Raw genomic sequence first — 20464 nt, 5'->3', positions numbered from 1 at the left:
ACTCTAACCCATCAACGAGTGTGACATATTTAACAACGGAAGATTCCTTCAAGTTATTTAATAAGGAAGACATACCAGAGATGTGAGTGGAGGTTCCTAAGTCAATGATTGAGGTGGATGAAGGACACGTGTGAGGCTAGCGAACTTGAACTTACAAGAGTATTAGTAAGAAGTGTTGGTTGAGCTACAGATGCTGAGGAGGATGCAACAGTCAACTGAGCAATATGTTGGACAAGCTGTTGTAATTCATCAGGTGCACCTGGTAGAATACCTTCCATAGATCCAGAAGAGGCCTCAGTGCTTTCATGAACCAAGGAATTCACCCAAACTTACTCTAGCACTTATCTGCGAAGTGATTCGTGCGACCACAATGAATACACTTCCTTTCATTTTTACCATCACTTCGGCCTTGCCCTCTACTGAAACCATCTCTGCCTCTGCCTCTGCACCTAATATTTCCACTACGACCTCTAATAGACTTTAAATGACTCAAAGAGTTAGGAGCAGATGCATCAACACCTTTAGCCTCTTTATTCTCCCTAAATGTAATGGTTGTCTCAGCATACATGACTGTTAAAGGCCGTAGATAGTGATGAGACATTGTCTCAAGATAGTGATGAGACATCGTCTGAGGCAAGTAACTGTGACCCTGACTGCATCAAAATCTGGTCCCAGTCCATCCAAAAATTTAGCGACATGTAGCTGCCTTTGTTGCTTCTAGAGTTCCCTTTCATCAGAAGTAAAGGGATGAAATATGCTTATTTCTTGTAGAATGCCTGGCAATTCATTGTATTAATTTTAACCAGATCTTTCACCTTGCTTAAGACTAAACACCTTAGTGTATAGGTCATAAACTCGAGACAAATTGCTTTCCTATGCATACAGTGCTTCTAGGACATTCATATTTCTTTGACAATCTCAGAATTCATAATTTGATTCCTTAACTTGGAATCAATACTATTGAGTAACCATGTCATAAACTACTATCCTCTTCCCAATCATCAGTAAAGGGTACCAGTAGATCATACCTAATAAATTTCGATTTCCGTTTCGCATTGAGATAGATATGAATTGATTTGGACCAGCTACGGTATCCATTTAATCTTTCTGTTGTAATCAAGATCATATCTTTGCCCTTAGAACCTCCAAATTCTCTAGAGGGGGTGATTATTTCACCAGAATCAACCATAAGTGCAAATAATAGACTAACAAACTAACTACAAACTTCACAAACACAAGATGCTTGCGTAGACTATGGGCCCCACTTCACAAAATTAGGTTTTGATGAATCACACATATATGCACTCAATAATATAGAACACCCATAAAAATCTTCCAATTCCACTTAATAAACAGGTTGATGTTAGCCTATCAGATGATTCCAGACTCAGTTGTTGGTCTGTGCATCAGATATATGGGACAATCCCAAGTCAAAAGTCCCCCTTAGTGTTCTAATCAAGTATTGAATTGTTTAAAAGGCAGTAGAAGTCATCAACCTTAGGGTTATGGTAGAGAAAGAACTCAAAAGGTCAAAATTTTGCCAACCAGTCAAGGACAAAACCTCAAAATCCCTTTTTTGAAGAAGTTGTTGTGTTCAATGTAGGGAGAGGAGGAACTGCACGGGCTTGTAATAGGATCTATTGTTCTGATACCATGTGAAATGATGAAATAGAGAAGATTGAGAGGAGAAAGCAAGGAGAGGGAGCTGCTGCAAAAAAGAGAGCGTAGGAGAGTTCATGTTAGGCATCAGAATTTGATCTCTAACCTTCTTATTCACTTAAGTGAAAACATGAATACAATGACAAATATACCCTCATACACTTAATTACTTCTAACTCCCATTCTACACCTCCAAGTTACATGAAAATTGGACCTTCACTAGAAAATACATGTAAAATAACCAAACTGCCCCTAATGCTGTTTTCTAACATTTTGCATTGAAGGATTATTTGTTTTCTGTACTCACAGCTTGCAGCAAAACTGGAAGCACTGAGAGGTGAATATATGCATTTTTCTGTGGCAAAATGTTCATCTATATTGAGGGAATATCATTCAGCTGTTGAGACAATCACAGGTCAGATATGGCCATATTATCTTCTGCATAAAAATGAGATATATGTTTTAAGTAATCAAGCATACGAATTTAGCCACCCAAATGAGTGGGTTCAAAGTTCTAATTTATTGAGTTTGGATGTAATTTCTTAATTGTATGAATTCGTGATTACTAAGTTCTAATTTATTGAGTTTGGATGTGATTTCTTAATTGTATGAATTTGTGATTTCTTAAACTCTTTGTTATAGTGTATAGATGAATGTTATTTACTTGTATTCTTTTGCATTTCTTATAAGTTTCTGGATGTTCTCTTATTAGTTTCCTTTGCGTGTCTGAAAAGCTTCTCTAAACTGCTTTGTCTTTCGGAATTTTATGTTTCAGCTGTGCTCCCTTTTCTCTGTACTGTTTCCTTTTTCTTTTCTGATTGGTGAGGTGCTACATGCAGATATTTTACTGGAGGAAGGGGAAATCAAAGCAGAGAAGATTTGGGATGTATTTGGGAAGGCCCCACGTATACCTCAGGTGCTTTTCAGTCTCTTTTTCTAGTTTGTTATCCTTTTTCTGTTGTTTTTGTTGTTTTTTTGGCTCGTCTTGAAGAAATTTTGATATATAAAAAAAAAAAAAAGATGAACATGTGTTTTCCTGAATGTTGTCTATGTGATGCTGCTTAGTGAGTTCTCTTTCATTCTGGTGCACAAATATGCAGCCACATGTACCTCCAGTTGATGAGTATGGGGCTCTTATATATGCTGGGCGGTGGGGAATTCATGGAGTATCGCTCCCTGGAAGAGTTACTTTTGCTCCAGGCAATGTAGGTTTCTCAACATTTGGGGCCCCGAGACCAATGGAGGTAATAGAAGAATGCATAATTGTTGTTAGTTTTTCATAATAATCATTTAAAATCCCAATTTCATGATTGATGTTTGTTGTATCTTTTTGTCATACATTTTATGCAGACCCAAATTATAAGTGATGAGACATGGAAGCTGATTGATGGAATTTGGGAGAAAAAGGTTCAGGAAATCAAAGAAGAAGTTTCTAGAGAAATTGAAGAAGATACACAGAAACCGCAACTCTTGATGGCAGATCATTTCCTATGAGAGCTTCAGAAAGCATGTTGTGGTATATTCTATGGGTATGATCGTTTTCAAATTTTTATTATTTATTCTTTTAACTAGAGGTATACTTGGACTATATTGAATCTCCAACTTGAGTCTTCAGGAGACTTCTTTTGGTTGTTTTTTCTCCAATGAATGTATAAATTGTGGAGCTTAGAATTGCCTTCAAATCTCCAGACCTGGAAATCTTTTCCTCGTCAGGATAGAAGTTGAATGATTTACTTGATTGTCTTGTTGGTTCCATGCTTTCAATGGTCAAAATGTTTCTTGTAGAATAGGTGTCAGAATGCTGGTTCACTGTCATTGACATCTTAAGCCGAGACAACTGCTATGCATTTGGCTGCATGGTGATACCTCCTCCATTCTGCAATACATCATTTGCTTTCATCCACCACTTCATCCATCAAAATTTTCAGTCTTGTCTAGTTGTTGCCAGTCCCTCAATTGACATCGAGAAGACCCTTCTTGGTGTTACATTATCAGATTATCATCATGATTGAACTATTTCAAATGGCTCTTAGGCTGTGTCCTTGTAAAGTTATACTTTTAAGTATCCTGTTAAACATCCATCTAATGTTGTCCAAAAATCTCATCTTTACCGATCTCATTTTCTGTTGATATTACTTTTTATTTGCGAACATTCTGCTGCATGAACATGTTTGTTCCTGTAGAATTATGCTAAGCGCCTTTCAGAATGGGCTTATTGCAGAGCATTCTACATCCATGTTGGAAGCCAGTATCCTATCTAATAGCTCCTCACTTCTTGTTTTGAAAATTTTGCAACTTAGTTATGGTGCTAATTTTTTAGTGGATTCCCTTGCACATCATGGAGTTACTTGATGGATCCTTTTGTTGGGGATTTGTCTCTTTTGATGTTTATTGATTAATTCTATACTCTCCTTTTATCTTTCGTATGTTTGACAATCTTTAACTCTCATCCTTTGTATCCTTGGCTCCCTTTCCCATGAAATTCTCATTGTTCTGAAAAAAAAAAAAAAATGAGTCTAGGTTGCAGAAAGAGCCTCCATTTTAATGATGAAACTGATGTTTAGCTCATGTGCTTAACGACTCAAAAGTTTTTGGTGACCTTAGTACCAAACAATCAACTCTTTGCAAAGTAAATTTTGATTCTCATCAATGATTAAACTGATATAAGCATTTTTTTATTGGCAAGAATTTGGTTTTGATGAGCTGAGTGGGTTCCATCCGCCAATTGTTGTGGTCTTGTAGACCTTAGCCTGCAAAAATCTCTTATTCTTGGGTTATCTCTTTATGTTTTTGTATGGAATGAGCTCTGTAGCTGTATGCATACGTTTCATCGAATGAGAAAGAAGGTCCATTCTGTGAAAGTTATTAGTTGAGATGTCTGAGGAATATACTGAGCCATTCTTTTTTTCCATGACCGAAGTAGAAATACTCTCTCTCTCTCGCTCTCTCTCTCTCTCTCTCTCTCTAATACCCAGTCCCATGAAGATAATAGTCAATAGCTAATTGGAGGTCCTTGTAGTAGTATGGTTTCAGCATGTGTTTTAAGGAAATAAGTCATAATGATGTGGTTATACTAATCTATGGCTTTTCAGTGTGAAATGCAACTTGGGAACCTGTGGTGTGTCTCTTCAAGCTGAACTCTGTTACAGATCCTTATTTGTTCGTGACAATCATGTCTCCCAGAAACATGGCTGGCTTATCATGGTCACCTACCGTGGAATGAGAAGGGGTAGTTGGTCCTGCAAGTGAACTAAGTCTATCGGGCATGATACTTATGGTCAATTTGACATTGTCTGCCTGTTATTGCATGGAGTAGGAGGATCCAGAAAACTGGCGTCGTCATCATAGATAGAGAATGCAGCTGTGGAAGTGATTTTGGCGTCGTCATCATAGGTATCTCACATGTATGTATCGTTTTCTTAGATGCTTCTGCTGTAGCTTCTTGGAATTGAGCTTTCTGTATGAGCTGTTTTCTCAAAATTTTGGTCCTGATGAGTGCTGTGGCATTGTGTTTTTTTCTTTCCTGTAAAATTTGTGTGGTACAAACATATAAAAAAATTGCAATTTTGTTAGAAGTTTGAACTTCCAGTAGCCCAGACGATTCATCTCGTCGATCAACGCTGTCTTAACACTAGGATGATAAAGCAGCTTATATAAAAATGGCTAATCTCTGGTGCGTTATTCTCAAATTAATATTGTTATATATGCTTCATTGTGTTTTCTCTATTTGAGAGTAAATATCGTAGAACAGGATTGGGATAGATATTTCAATTGTGACAGATGTTGTACTTCCAACTTCAAAATGAAAAATTCGTTTGTGACAGATGATATTATCATTAACACCCGTCTTTGAACTTAGCGGGGGCGGGTATCGTCGGCTGCCATCTTTGGCTGCTTACCGTCCAGGCGATGGTCCATTTAATAACGTTAGATGAGGGGAGGTCCATCGATGGACGAAGAAGACCAATTCCAGAATAACGGTTTTCCTGTAGCCGACGTTATTCTGCAATCTAATCCGAAAATCCTCAACCAGCTTCACGCACTGTATCTAAAGAAACGCACCCAAAACTACTCGCTTTGGTCTTCTTTGATCAGAAGTTACATCTGCCAAGGCCTTCACAAAGAAGCACTTCTTATTTACGCCCAAAACTGTCATGAAGCAGTGAAAAAATGTTCTGTATTTCCGTTGTTGCTCAAAGCCTGCGCATCTCTCTCTTTTCTTCGTCTTGGGAGAACCTTCCATGCGGCCTCCGTCAAAATGGGAACTGTCGAAGATGTAATGATTGGCACATCGTTGGTCAGCTTGTATTCGAAATGCCAGGATATAGTTGCGGCACGATGCATGTTCGACGAAATGCCTCGGAAGAATGTGGTCACGTTGAATGCCATGATCGATGGGTACTCGAGAACTTCTGACATGACTTCTGCGTCATTACTGTTTGAACAGATGTCTGAACGTAGCCAGGTTACATGGACTGAAATGATCGATGGGTTTGCAAGGAGTGGAGACACTGCGAGAGCACGGCAATACTTCGACAGGGTTCCATTTGTGATGAAGAATGTGGTGACTTGGACAGTGATGGTTGATGGATACGCGAGAAACGGAGAAATGGAGGCAGCGAGTCAGGTTTTTGAGGAGATGCCGCAACGGAACTTCTATGCTTGGTCATGCATGATTGACGGGTATTGCAAGAAAGGTGATCTTACTGAGGCTAGGAAAGTTTTTGATTTGATGCCGGTCAGGAATTTGGTGAATTGGAATGTGCTAATTGCAGGGTATGCGCAGAATGGGATCTGCAAGGAAGCCTTAGAAGCATTTAAGGAATTACAATCACAGGGTTTCAAGCCGGATGAAGTTACGATTGCTAGTGTGTTATCTGCTTGTGGACAGCTCGCCTCACTAGAAGACGGGACAGAAATCCACAAACTGATTCATCGTGAAAGAATCAAGGTTAACCAGTTTGTTCTAAATGGTTTGGTCGATATGTATTCTAAATGTGGGGACTTGAGAACAGCAAAAACAATTTTTGAGGGGATGAACCACCGTAATGAAGTGTGTTGGAATTCAATGATTACTGGCCTTGCCATTCATGGAGAAAGCGAACAGGCTCTGGAATTTTTCAGCAGAATGGAATCATCAGAAGTGATGCCTAATGAGATTACATTTCTTTCTCTCCTTTGGGCTTGTGCTCACGGAGGATTTGTGGAGGAAGGTTTAGAAATTTTTTCTAAGATGAAAGACCAATATGGTTTAAATGCCCGGAGAGAACATTATGGATGTTTAGTCGATCTGTTGGGACGTGCAGGGAGGCTGACAGAAGCTTTTGATGTGGTTAAGTCGATGCCAATGGAACCTAACAATGTAGTTTGGGGCACTCTTCTTGGAGCTTGCAGAGTTCACATGAATATGGAGATGGTTGCTCTTGTGCTATTGGAAGTTGGCGCATCAGAGTGCGGTCCAGATTGCATTGATGATGCACGTTCTGCGCTGATTTCAAATATTTATGCAGCTTCTTCCTGGTGGGAAGAAGCAGAGAAGGTGAGGGTCATGATGCTGAAGAATGGGACGAAAAAGACACCAGGGTGCAGTTCAATTATGGTAGGGTCTGCTGAGCATCATTCATCCCAAGGATATTCTCAACTCCACAAGATGTCAAATGGGTCACAGGAATTGGCTTGTAGATTAAATCAGCAAGATGAATTATACTCCTGATCTTCCATGAATCGAGTGCGATGCAACAGCTATGCTTCAATTTGATAGCCAAACTTACAATGATATACAGGCATGACTTCAGAATAAAATGCAAAACTGTCATGCTATGAAGTCTGAAAGGAAACATCAATGAGTTATCTCAAGTTTGTGAGACCAGAGAAGCTCAATCTAGACCACACGGAAAGAGTCTGCAATTTGTTTCAGATTCTTATAGTGTCTTTTCCATTGGAGACCTGCAAGAATCAAAGCAATTTAAGTTCCAGGCTGAAAACAATAAAGGATGGGAAAGTCTATGGACAAGTGAATGACAAAAAAAGGGTTTACCGCTTGCAGTAACATTGAACAAATAAAGTCGGTTTCCAGCTGCTGTTGCAGTAATAACGCAATGTGGTGGCTCCAACTCAAACTGGTAATATGTCCGCCCAGAATGTTCTGCAACTTCCATACTTAAAACTTTTCCTTCAACATTCTCTCCGATAACTTCTGGTCCAAATGCATTGATGACTTTATCTGGAGGACCAATATCTTCAATTTTGGCATCTTCTCCAAGATCTGTGACATAATGTAGCATGATTGATGCATCTTAGGATTGTCAAATGGAATAGAATTTTCTGAAAACTAGAACCGGAATCCATAGCAGCAGGAGTCCTACTAAAATCACTCTCTATTTCATGGTTTCCCAGATAATTGAATTTTAGGAGCTAGCCATTGAATGATTGTTTGAAGAACATGGAGCAATCCTTCTACTAAAACATGACAATTTATTGCAAATAGAGATCTACCTGCACATGTTTGATATTTTTCTCTGTGCAAATGAATCTCATGCATTTGACTGTACAGCAATGATCAGGTAATCCATTTCAAATAAAAAAAAATGAAGAAGAAGCAATGACCAGGTTAGTCTTCTGGTAAGCAAACATCTGAGAGTCAGGTGATGGAAATTGCTCAAGGAAGGAACGGATGCTCATATACAATTCCCTATTTTGGGGTAGTTGATTATTTCTGTGCATGTTAACAGGTATGCCAATAAAGTAGATTTCTAATACTGAACTGACTTGATAAAACAGTGAAACCGTGGGATTATAAAGGAATGAGATACATGAAATTATCCCGTTCTCAAGGACTCAAAAGTTCTTTTTTTTTTCAATTTTTTTTATCTGAATGTTGATTACACATGCACACTTCAGCCCTTTTCCATGGTGAGACTTAAAACCAAGATGTCACATTAAAAAACCCCCATGTCACTAATGAGTCCAGGGCTGTGGCAATTAGTGTTATCTGCTGATATAGCTTGTGTTATCCTCACCATCCAAGCTAATCCTAACTAGAAGATTACTAAGTTTGTGATACCTGCAAATCTGAGAACAGGAGCAACAATAACAAATAGTCGCCCCTCCTTGGAGTTTGCGAATCTCAAATCAATCTCAGTACCACCAAGATCTGCAATAGATACAGGGACCTGATACACCATGAAACATTGATAAATCCAGCATTAACAAAATTACATTGGTCAACAGGAAGAATACAAGAAATACCCAATGGCAAGTAAAACTTGGAATTACCTCTTCCCAGCCTTGAGGAACATTAAATGAGTATGGTATGATAGGGCTCCATCCCACTCCATGCCCTCCAGACTTGTCATCTGGTCTTCTGTAAGTCCTCCAACCTGTCTGAGCAATTTCTTCCTTATGATGATAAGATGTTTAAATTGATTAATTGAAATGGCTATACAACAGCAAATAAGAAAGTAGGGATCCAGGTGCATGCTACAATGAGATATTTGTCATGGCATAGGCCTTAGTAAAGAGAAAAGGCCAGCAAGAAATTGATGCTGCACAGGAGGATTCATGTTTCCAGAAGTATGGTATTAGACTGAATGGAGAAAGATTTTGAGAGTTTCTTATAGTTAATAACTGAAATTGTGATAAGAAAATGTGAGGGAAAACATGTCTACAAGAAGATGAACCTCCAAGCACCTGTCAATGGCATCATGAGACATACTGAAAAATGAAATATACTAGCAGAAATAAGTCTGCCATCCTTGTTGTTAATTGAGTAAATGGCTTTACTTCTACGACTGAGGAGAAAGGAAAGTCAGATTTGAACAGAAAAAATTAGAATAAAAAAGATATTTTAAGATACAGCAAACAGAACTGCTAAGTGGATGTCCAAGCCTGAACTATTTTTTATTTTGTTTTAAAAAAAAGGCATCCAATGTTCTGAGCCCGTCCACTGAGAATTCAAAAAGTTCCTGAAATATCGACATATGTGATGGTAGAAAAAATATAGAGGCTATGACGAAATGAAGAACAAGGTCCGACATGATAAAACTGGCTCAAGCAACACAAATGGATTTTACAGTGTTTCCCACCTGATCCAACAACTTAACCAGGCAAGGAAGAAAGAAAAACTCTGGAAATCAAATAAAATGAGTGATGCAATGACATCAAAGATAAACCATCAATGAAAGAACCAACCTTTTTCATCTGGGTCCGACAAGCCAGGAATTCTTCCAGCCAGTAAACCTTGTTTCACAGCCAAGCCATCTGCCGGAAAACTCAAAACCGCACAAACCAATGAGAATCCAGCAGTCAGTGCAGACCTTCTCGTTAAAATTGCAGAAGGTTCCTGTGCTTTTTCATTTGCAGCCATCTTTTCCTCATTCGAATCCGATAGTGCGCAGATTCTTCCATAGTATGCCATTTTCAGCCGATACTTGACAAGCATGTGGCTGCTGAATATTTGATCAGATTGGTGAGGATAGCTGAAGCGAGAACGAGTCTTTTGGTAGTTATTTTTGAAGGAAACGAAGCAGTTGGGTGAGAGAGCAGTGCCCATTTTGCACAGAGACACGTAAATTAACTCGATAGGTATGGAAAAAAGGCTTTTCTAATTGTTGTGATTGATGAGAGTTGCTTTCCAAAGATTTTGTGCAAGAACATTTAAGGGCAGAATATGGGCTTCAGTTTTTGTTGATTAAATGAAGGTAAAAGGAGAGATTTCGAGAAGCTTGCTGAATGCTGTAGGCTTTGTGGATATGGAAGTTTGAGACGTTTAGTGGCTGGAATCAAAAGACAGATGCCACCATGGGTGAGGCTCGGGGCCCTACCAGTTTGGGTTCGATAACTCAGATCCCACGCCTTGACCTGGAATTCACTTGTATTGACTTCGTCTAGCAAAATTAATTTTCACTGATAATTAGAAATCAATTATTTTAGGGAAAATTCCACCAAGAAATGATTTTTTTTTTCATTTTGAAAGATATTTGTTAGTGAAAAAAATATTTTATATTTTTATAGAAACTATTTTTCGGTGAAGAATTTCATAAAAAAAAATATTTTACAGAGGAAAGTCCATAATTTTTTTTAAATTTTAAATTTAGAAAATTTCTACTATTTTTTATTTTTAAATAAAATATTTTTCGATGAAATATTTTGCATAAAAATATTTTAATTTTTATGAAATTATGTTTGATAGAAAATTCCACCATTTTTTAATTTTAATAAAATATATTTTGGTGGAATTTTATGTCAAAAATATTATTAATTTTTGTATAGAATATTCTTCATCTTTTAGAAAATATTTTAGGAGGATCTTTTGCAAAGAATATTTCAATTTTAAAAAAATATTTGATGAAATTTGTTGTTGATAAATTTTTAATTTTTATTCTGATAAATATTTTAAAATAAAAATATTCTACATCTAATAAAAATAATAATGAAAATAGAAATCGAAGACAAATTTCATTTAGATACAAAATGAGGATGAATATACAATATCTTAAAAAATGTTTATAACAAAACATATACATGCAAAAAAATAAAGTCGAAAAAAGAAAAATACGAAAACAAACATGCTATGTAGGAGTTTCTTGGGTGTGAAAAGGTAGTAGCACCATCAAATGGGTGTCAAGAGGGAGTAACATCAAAAGGAGGGAGTGTATCACTAGGAACCATGTATTGTCTCATCTAAGTTACCTTTGTTAGAAGCCACTGGATGACTTGGGCCTGCTTACTCAAACACAACCACGTCTCTAATAGCTTGTTTAGTACAATACTTATCGAAATGGGAATTCTCATTTTTTTTGCCATTGTCACCCCCTAATTTTGACAATGCTACAACTTTGTACATTTTTACATAGTTTGGCAAAGGCTAAAAATGCATCATCCTTGTTGACTAAGAAATCTATCCAGGTAAATATAGAATAGTTATCTTCAACCCCTAGGGTGAGACACTTTCCTCTTAAGCTCAAGGTTGCGTAGGTCCAACTAAATCTATGTGGCTTAGTTCTAGTGATCGACTGATAGAGACTACATTCTTAGATTTGAATGATTTTTTTGTTGCATTTTGAGTAGGTAGGCATAACAAGATTTTTCCTTTACAATTTTTTGATTTGTTAGTCCTCTTACTAGGTTCTTGGTCCTTTTCAAACGATGCTTGGTTACCCTTATCACAAAATTGACTAATGCAATGTAAATCATGCATCAACCCTTTAATATAATAAACTTTTGATATGAAAGAGTTGGAGGTACCTATTTTTCCAATTACTTCGATGGTACCTTACTATTATCTCTAAATGTAACATGACCTTTGTCTTTCGGTGTGAGTTCTACAAGATTCTTTTTATAACCAGTCATGATCCTCGAACACCGACTATCCAAAATTTATACGTTCTTTGGTGCCTTGCTCAAAGACAAACCTAGAAAATGAAAAGATCATCCCTTAGAGATCCCATTCAGGTTGGGCCCCTATGGGAGAATGCTTGTTCCATTAGATGATTAAGGCATCCAAGTTTGTTTGCCCAAGGTTTTGTGAGTTACCGCAACCCTAACAATTGTTTTGGGTACCATCTTTGTTTGACACCATCAACATTCTTAATTTAAAAAAAATTGGGCATAATGGCCTGATTTGTTGCAATAGTGGCATTTAATGTGGGGAATAGGGGTGGACTTTTAGTTTTGCCTCTTTTTGTTCTTCTCAAGTTTTCTCCTAGGTTTGTTATTTTTGTGATGAGATTTCGGATTGTTGTTCTAGTTCAATACACTTCTTCTCAAAATCCAATCTATCACAATAAAGTTTTTCTATCATACCTTGTTGCCTTGAAACATTAGCAAAGTGGCTTTCATTGGTTTCCTTTAAGGCAACTGGCACACTTTTGAACTTAGAGATCTCATGTTTTTTAGCATTCTATTTTTCTTTGTATTTGTTTAGATTATGAATAGATTTTTCAAGTAAAATTTCAAACTCTTTTTCATAGTCTGAATCACTTACGTCTCTCAAATCAGTGGAGTCCTCATCTTTGAATGCCATGAGACCCATATCACTCTCTTCTTCTTCAGAGTGGTTGGTCTCATCTGCAATTGCATCCCAAGTCAAGATCAAGACATTTTTGTTCTTTGGATATTTGTTTAAGGATAAAGTTCTTCCTTCTAACCTTAGACATTTGTTTCTTCGATGCCATGCTTTACCACACTCGTAACAAATGTCAGTTCTTTTATAAGATTTTTCATTTTGACCCTTAAATTGGCCTCTCCTATACTTTTTTCTTATTCCTATACATCTTTTGCCAGAGCTATCTTCACTATACCCTTCACTAGATTTGACTTTAAGAGCAATGCTTTTCTTTTCGGGTTTTTCTTTATCCTTTTCTTTCAGTTCCATCTCATAGGTAAGAAGGATGGCAAGTAACTATTCCAAGCTCACGGATCTGCAATTTGTGTTTTCACAAATGACGGTCTTTCTCATATCCCATGATTTGGTAAGTGCCTTAAGGACCCTGTCATTTCTCCTATATAAAGAAATTTCTTCCCTTAGAATGTTTAGCTCATTGATAATGTGGGTGAGCATAGAGTTCATGTGAGCTATTGTTATATAAGATTTTTTTTTAATAAAAGACACAATATATATTTGGTGACATTCTATGTGTAAAAATAGAATAAAACGAGTCGCTGATTAATGAGTTAACCTGGAACAAAGATGACTCAACCGAGTCACAAATAACTAGTTGAGATTTCCAACTATGACTATTCTAAAAAATAATAATCGATAAAATATATTTTTTTTTATTTTTAAATATTTATAAGTATTGTACCTTTATTGAAACTTAGGATTCCATGACAGTAAAAGAAGATGATTAAGGGGTGAGAAGAAGTAGAAGAATTACGGAAAGAAGGTTTTAAAAAAAAGAAGAGGAAGAGTGACAAATTTGGAGCAAAACGGAAAAAAAAAATAGGGTCATAGTCCAAACCCTTCTCAAGTCGTATTTATAGATATCAAAAGTATTAATATTACAAGAATACTCTTTACCCTAATAAGAGTGAATAAGAGACAGAAAACGTAAAATTGATATTAGATCATATCTTTAAACAAACTCTAAGTTGAATTCAAATAAAGAGAGAAATTTAATAATTAAAGCAGCAAAAGGGCACTTTGCCCCCAAGAAGGGATTCTCTCCAATCCAATCGGAGAGGGTGAGTATTCGGTAAAAGAGTACTCAAAACTTAGGCCGAGCTCACCACAGTTGTCGTGCCGCCAAATCTCCACCAACCTTGAATTCATTAAATCATAGCGAAAAATCCTACAATGAGCCCAGAGAAAAACCGACTCGACTATCGGATGAAATCCCAATGGATTGAACGGATGCTGGCAGCGGCAGAGGAGTTCTTCGCACCAGGCCTTACTGCAAATGGGTTGAAGAAGTTTTTTTTCCAAGTCTTCCAACACAACAGCATCCTTCAGCTCCCATTCATTACGGGAGCTGTCCTTCAGAACCCAGATCTTCAGGACGTAACCATCATTGCTTGTGTAGCAGAGGAAATTCCCTAATCGGCCCACTAATCCGTTGTATAGTTCTTCCGGTAGTTCTAACACCTGGAAATTCATTTCCTTTAAGTCGATGCTGAGGACATGAGACGGAAAACCTACATCATAGATGTTTCCATTCATGGAAGCTCCCGGTGGATACAAATCAGTGACTTCGGCCTGCCACGGCATTGTTGATTGAACCCATTTTCCAGTTGCGGAGGAGAAAATATTAACTATTATATCTGAAGGGCACCAGACAAGAATGGCTTGGAAGTCGGGGGAAACGCTGGGATCAAAAGCAAATTTAGCAGTACAGTCTCTGCCCCACTGTTTCTCGAGGTTTGGTAAGATTACCCATCTCTTCGTCAGGGGGTTGCAAACAAAATACGTCACTGGATCAGTTTCGTCATTGAGGCAAAGAACTAGACCATGGCAAGAATCGATTGTTTGAAAATTAGGGTAATTTGGCAGGAAGCGCAGGTCGATAACGCGAATGCTATCATCACCAGGTTCTTCGTCTGGAACTGGGGTACAGAGGTAATTCGGTTCTTGTGCTGGAGAACCGTGGGGTTGGAATCGGTAGAAGCAGCCTAGTGAATTTCGGAGTCTCTGTTGTGTTTGAAACTCGTAACTGGAAATTAAACTTCGCCATGATCTGGACACGCATTTGAATCTGAAGAGGGATTTGATCGGTAATCGAGAAAGTATTTCCCCGAGTAGATCATCACAAAAGTAATGGCAATGGTGAATATTGTCAACCACTTCTTCACTGCAGCTAGTAGTTCGTGGAGTCTTCATCCTTCCCCTCAACAGATTAGAACCTCAGAGCGCAGACACTAAAAACTGGTTAAAAAGCAAAACGGCCAAACTCTAATGGATGAGAACAAAGTGTTAGCAAAAAATCAGAGGAAGATTTCCTCTGATTTATCCTCTTACCTGGCTTAATAATCAGTAATCGCAGCTCGAACTTACAGAGGGAAGAAGAGAATCAGACATCACCGTCGCCCAAGTGCCTCGAATGTCCTAGATTTTATACAGTAGCTTGTTTACGAAGAGAAGAACTAGGTTTCCTGGGCTATAAATTTCGTCTCGTTCTTGCATGCCACACGTTATTTGAAGCCATTCTGCTGTCATTGGCGTGTAGAAACTGTCTACTGAATTGGGTAACGTTTTAAAAGCCATGAATTACAGTCTTACTAGGTTTCATTCATCCAAGTTTCCGACTCGGATTAATGAAAAACGGAGTCGGTTCTTGCGGGTGAAAACAGGAGGTTTGTAATCTGTAGATGAAGCCTGATGCTGTTCGAAGTCTCAGTTTCAATAGAGGAGAAGAGAGAAATTTAGGGCTTCACGTTTTCGATTCAATTCTTGCCTTCGACGGAATTTGGGTCCGTGCCCTATGGAAACAGGCAATTATTCCTGTTTCCTTAAACTCGGCAAGGTTGAGTCAATAATAAAACCGAGTAATAATTGAAAAACCAATGGGTTTTGGAAGCTGAGTGTAGAACCGAGTTGGTCAAATGATCTAAGATAGAAAAATTCTAATTAGCTTAATCAGTTTTGATATACTTGTATATTCTTTCCATCTTAAGCAAAACTTTTATGATTGAATGCATAATTTACCAAATAGCTTGTATAATGTTGTTTGTCACACTTCAGTCAAACTAATTAATGATCGACTATACCACCGCAACAATCCACAAGTCGATGAACCTCTACAAAACCTTGAATAGAATATTGTTCAAACTTCACCCAGTCTTAGATACATCCAAATCTTGTTTAGTCTATGTTGAAAAACATAAACAAGCTTAGGTGTCATTATTGTAAATATATGTTTTTGTCTCTTCTTCACTCTCTCTAGGGTGAAGGGTATACTTATAATTTAAGTATTTTTGACATCTATAAATAAAGGTTAAAGGAGGAGGGTTTGGATATCATCCACAACCCTATTCTTCCCTCAATTCTCTCCTCTCTCCCAACCGTCATTTCTCCTATTATTTCTTCTTCTTCTTCTTCTGCTTCCTCCCTCTTCTTTCATTGTCTTAAGTTGAATACTTTATAGTATGGAATCCTGAAATCAAAAGTCTACGAAACATTACTCGTCTTTTATAGTATGGCTAAACTTGTAAGTTCCTAATTATTTTCCAATAAGTTTTAATCCATATAAAGCCACTTAATACTAACTCATGTCAATATAGTAAGGCCTAGGATGGTTATCAACAACAACTTCATGAGGTGCTATAGGATTTAGATATATAATTCAATAAATAAATGGCAGTTCAATGCTTAATTGAATGCAAAGAGTCACTGTAGAAAATTAGGATTCCAAAACTTTACAATTAGGAATGTAATTGTTTTTCACTTATTGTGATTAAATTATACACATGCTTCATTAAATTTTATAAAGTTTACAAAAGGTTTCTTTGCTTTGATAAAGAGAAAGGTTTTTGAATTGGTCTGAAACTCTTTCTTCTCTTGGATATGCTGATATGTAGGATCTTCAAGGAAAGAATTAATTTAAGAAGAATGAGGTCATTTATTAGTTTTTGGAAAGATAATTCTCTCCATGAACCTTGGTTACTGCAGATGAATGATGTGGGTGAGTTGAATGAATAGTACTTTTGAGTTATTGGCTTGCATGGACGTTGAACGTGCTTGAAATGGATCCAATGTGGTTGGTTTCACAGGCACAAACTATTGTGTGTGGGTTTACTTATTCTTGTAAGGGGGTAGTTTGGTTATTAAGGGAGTTAGTGGTTTAAGTGGATAATTTATGGGATAAGAGGGTTTAGTAGTGGAACTTGTATGGTTGCCTTTAATTAGTAAAAGCCATAAGTTGGGGTGGTTTAGGACTTCCCCAATTCAATATCTTTTACTGTGGTTTTCTCTTCCACTCTAGAACTCTCCCTTTTCTCTCATGCAAAATACTTCTTTCTTGTTTTCTCTAGTTTTCTCTAGACATTGAAGCATATAAAAAGTGGTGATCTCTTTTGGGATTTTGTTTTCTTAGTGGGCTTAAATCAAAGATTGTTCTAGAAGTTCATTGTTTGATATGTTAAGGAGTAATCCCATATGGATTAGTGAGTGCAAAAATCTTGAGTTTATTAGTTGTCATTTTGGGATGGCCTTGGACCCAACTTCACATGGTATTAGAGTAGGTACTCATATGTGGGCCTTCACCCAAATTATCCACTTATAAAACCACAAAAGAGAGCCTACATGCGAGGGGGAGTGTTAAGGAATAGTCTCAAATGGAGTACAAAGATCTTGACTGTATCTTTTGGAAAAGAGGTTCCTAAGTTGTCTAATCATTTTGGGATAAGTCTTGGAACCAACTTCACATGCCTTGGACCCATATGTGGGCCTACACCCAAATTATCCACTTATAGAGTCACAAAAGAGGGCCTACACGTGAGGGGGAGTGTTAGGGAATAGTCCTGCATAGATTAGTGAGTACAAAGATCTTGAGTTTATTAGTTGGGAAAAAGACTTCCAAAGTTGGCTAGTCATTTTGGGATGGACCTTGGACCCAACTTCACAGAGGCCAGATGTGTGAAGGGATGGAGGAGTGATTTAGATGATGAAGAAGAGGAAAGTGAGTTGGACACTTCAATGTTATTGCTTCATGCATTATTGGACATCACTCACCCATGCACTATGACACTCTAAGGGCTTCTTAAGAACCCACACGTGCTACCCATACTTACATTAATGGGAAGATAATAAAGATGTTGGGGTTGCCATTATATAAGATTTCTGGTGTTTTTCATTATGGTGTGGAATGGTAAACATCCGAATTGTTGTACCAAGAGCAAGCACATGTACTATTGATGGTGCAAGGGAACACGGTGGTGACAAGATTCCTATAATGTTGATTTGCGCCATTTGTTTACCTACGAGTGTGAGGTATCCTTGCAGTCAAAAGGTGAAGATAAAACACTATGTGAAGGAAATATTGACTAAAGGACTTACTCACCCTTATTGTTCATCAATTCTTTGAGTCAAGAAGAAGTGTGGTAGTTGGTGGTTCTCTCGCCACTACTAGACACTAGTTCATATGACTATAAAAATAAGTAATTAACCGCCAACATTGATGAATTATTACATGAGTTATTTGATGAATTATTTGGAGCTATGATATATTCAAAATTGGATCTTTGGGTAGGTTATCATCAAATCAAGTTTGTCGAAGGAGATGCGGAGAAGACTACTTTCCACTCCTATGATGACCACTACATGACATCTAAGTGTATAGTTATTCGTTAGAAGAACATGATGAGCACCTTTCCAAGATACTTCAGATTTTGGGCCAACTTAAGTTGTTTTCTAAGGCATCTGTCTTTCGCCAGCTAGAGGTCAATTACCTAGGGCATGTTATTTTCTAGCCTTGGGGTTTTCACCAAAGAGGATAAGACTCAAGCTATGATGTATTAAGTTTCAAAGATGAAGCATTGACGAGAAAGAAAAAAGAGAAAAATGTGGAAAGTAGAGGTTAGAAAAGAGAAAACCAAGAGAGCATGTGTAGCATGTGTAGCATGTGCAGATTGATATTTCAGAAAAGATATGAGGGAGATGCTTTTCTCTTACATCCACATACTTTTAGAGATGAATACAACTTGAATTCTACTAAAAAAACTTTCTCAAAGTTCCTATTTACACCCAACATATAATTTGATAAACTAGCATAAATAGACAAAACATTCTCCTAAATTGCAGATTTTTTGTTTGTGCTTGCTTCTCCTGTGAGACTAGTCTGACATGAGATTTACCTTGTGAGAAATGCTTTTCATGAGAGTCGTCTTAGACTTCTTCGTATGGCATCTTCAACATTCCCCCTCAAGGTGGAGTTTGTAACTTCAACATTTCCCCTCAAGGTGGAGTTTGTAACTTCAACATTTCCCCTCAAGGTGGAGTTTGTAACTTCAATTACAAAAAATCTTGGTCAAGAAACTTGTGTGTATAAAAAGAAATTATAATCTTGTGTGACTTGAAAAAGAAATTATGAATACCTTTTCTTGATTCATCTTGTTCTTGTCCGCATCTTGCTTGTAGTTTTATCTCGTTCTCATTTTGTTCTCCCTTTACTAGGATGTTTAGTCACATAAGATTTTATTACCACAACCTATGAAATCCTTCATTTTCTATTACCTCATGCTTGTACTTCTTTTTCTACTTCTCCTCCTCATGATGGGGATCTGTTTATTTTTTATTTTGCCAAGGTAGCCAACTTGCACAAAATAATAGAGAAAGGAGAAAAATCACCCTCGCCTAATGACAAAACTCTATCTCCAATCTGAAATGATCGCTCAAATTTAAAATGATCTAGCCCATTTTCAGGCAAAGAGAACAATGTACTAATTTTTTAGGGGTAGCTCTAAAATTCTATTTCAGTATACTACTTGGGTAAAAGAATAAAAAGGAATTGAATTAAGCTAGATATTACTTCTTCTTATAGTTCTTCTCAAGCTGGGGACCTCTTTTTTTTGCCAATGTACCTAAGTTACACAAAATAATGGTGAAAGGAGGAAAATCACCCTTAGCCTAATGACAAAACTCCAACTCTTGTCTGAAATGGTCGCTCAAATTAAAAGATGGTCCAACCCATTTTCAGGCAATGAAAATAGTGTACTCATTTTTTATGGGTAGCTAAAAAATTCCACTTCGGTATACTACTTGGGTAAAAAGAATAAAAAAAAATTGAATTAAGTTTAGATGCTACTTCTTCTACTTCTACTCCTCAAGCAGATGATCTAATTTTGTTTTTTTTGTTTTTTTATTGCTAAGATACTCAACTTGCACAAAATACTCTTGTAAGATTTCACTTAAGGAAACTCATGTAATGTGAGGTCAAAGAAAGAAAACTTGTAAGGAAGAAAAAATACTCCAATTGGTAAAATCTTGACTAGAGTTTGAAGAAAATAGAAAAATTAGTCAAAGAAAGATTAGCAACTCAAAAAGTGATGTGAAAAATTGGTTTAAATTCAGATTTTCTCATGTAGTAGGATACCATTGCGACTTTTGATTCTTCCGATGTTGAGTGAGAAAAAATATCTTTTTAGAAAGATCGGATTAAGAAACAGTTTGTTGGGTTAGAAAATAGACAAAGAAAGATTTTTTTTGTCAAATAGTTCTCTCTATGAATTATTGGTCTTGTTGGCACAAACATCCTAAAAATTGAAGCTTTCTGTTGTTGCTCGAAAATTTTCTACTACTTGACGTTTGCTTCTTTAGATGTCAATTTCCCTTTTGTAGAAAACTCTGATTGCAAAAATTATTTTTGGGTTTAAA

General features: G+C 37.0%; 4 protein-coding genes across 5 annotated transcripts in view; 2 read left to right on the top strand and 2 right to left on the bottom strand.

Moving 5' to 3' along the window:
- Nucleotides 1-5266, top strand: part of LOC137945561 (probable inactive ATP-dependent zinc metalloprotease FTSHI 4, chloroplastic) — a 32400-nt gene extending 27134 nt beyond the window's left edge. The window contains exons 13-17 of one of the 2 annotated variants that reach the window (XM_068791498.1): nt 1969-2074; nt 2499-2575; nt 2760-2903; nt 3010-3175; nt 4843-5266. In XM_068791498.1, the coding sequence (XP_068647599.1) occupies nt 1969-2074; nt 2499-2575; nt 2760-2903; nt 3010-3153 (471 nt within the window). In that variant the 3' untranslated portion in view covers nt 3154-3175; nt 4843-5266. Of the gene's footprint in view, nt 1-1968; nt 2075-2498; nt 2576-2759; nt 2904-3009; nt 3189-4751 lie in introns of both variants that reach the window. The other variant, XM_068791497.1, reaches the window with a different exon arrangement.
- A 318-nt stretch (nt 5267-5584) lies between these two features.
- Nucleotides 5585-7426, top strand: LOC137945991 (pentatricopeptide repeat-containing protein At3g21470). The gene has a single exon (XM_068792121.1). The coding sequence runs from the start codon at nt 5591-5593 to the stop codon at nt 7370-7372; it is 1782 nt and encodes a 593-aa protein (XP_068648222.1). The 5' UTR covers nt 5585-5590; the 3' UTR covers nt 7373-7426.
- LOC137945992 (psbP domain-containing protein 4, chloroplastic) lies at nt 7374-10358 on the bottom strand. Its single transcript, XM_068792122.1, has 5 exons — nt 9850-10358; nt 8935-9038; nt 8723-8831; nt 7697-7924; nt 7374-7605 (listed from the first exon to the last, which is right to left on the bottom strand). The coding sequence occupies exons 1-5, from the start codon at nt 10208-10210 to the stop codon at nt 7541-7543; spliced, it is 867 nt and encodes a 288-aa protein (XP_068648223.1). The 5' UTR covers nt 10211-10358; the 3' UTR covers nt 7374-7540.
- Nucleotides 10359-13743: 3385 nt separating this feature from the next.
- LOC137946543 (F-box protein At1g11270-like) lies at nt 13744-15204 on the bottom strand. The gene is made up of 2 exons (XM_068792885.1): nt 15113-15204; nt 13744-14975 (listed from the first exon to the last, which is right to left on the bottom strand). The coding sequence occupies exon 2, from the start codon at nt 14972-14974 to the stop codon at nt 13781-13783; it is 1194 nt and encodes a 397-aa protein (XP_068648986.1). The 5' UTR covers nt 14975; nt 15113-15204; the 3' UTR covers nt 13744-13780.
- Between the last annotated feature and the right edge of the window lie 5260 nt (nt 15205-20464).

The sequence above is a fragment of the Aristolochia californica genome, unplaced genomic scaffold (assembly GCF_029961685.1).
Source record: "Aristolochia californica isolate CCGP_79_NKW_82.1479 unplaced genomic scaffold, dmAriCali1.0.hap1 SCAF_12, whole genome shotgun sequence".
NCBI classification, from domain to species: Eukaryota; Viridiplantae; Streptophyta; class Magnoliopsida; order Piperales; family Aristolochiaceae; genus Aristolochia; species Aristolochia californica.
Note: the sequence above shows the minus strand (reverse complement) of the source record. Positions and strands in the feature narration are given on the sequence as shown.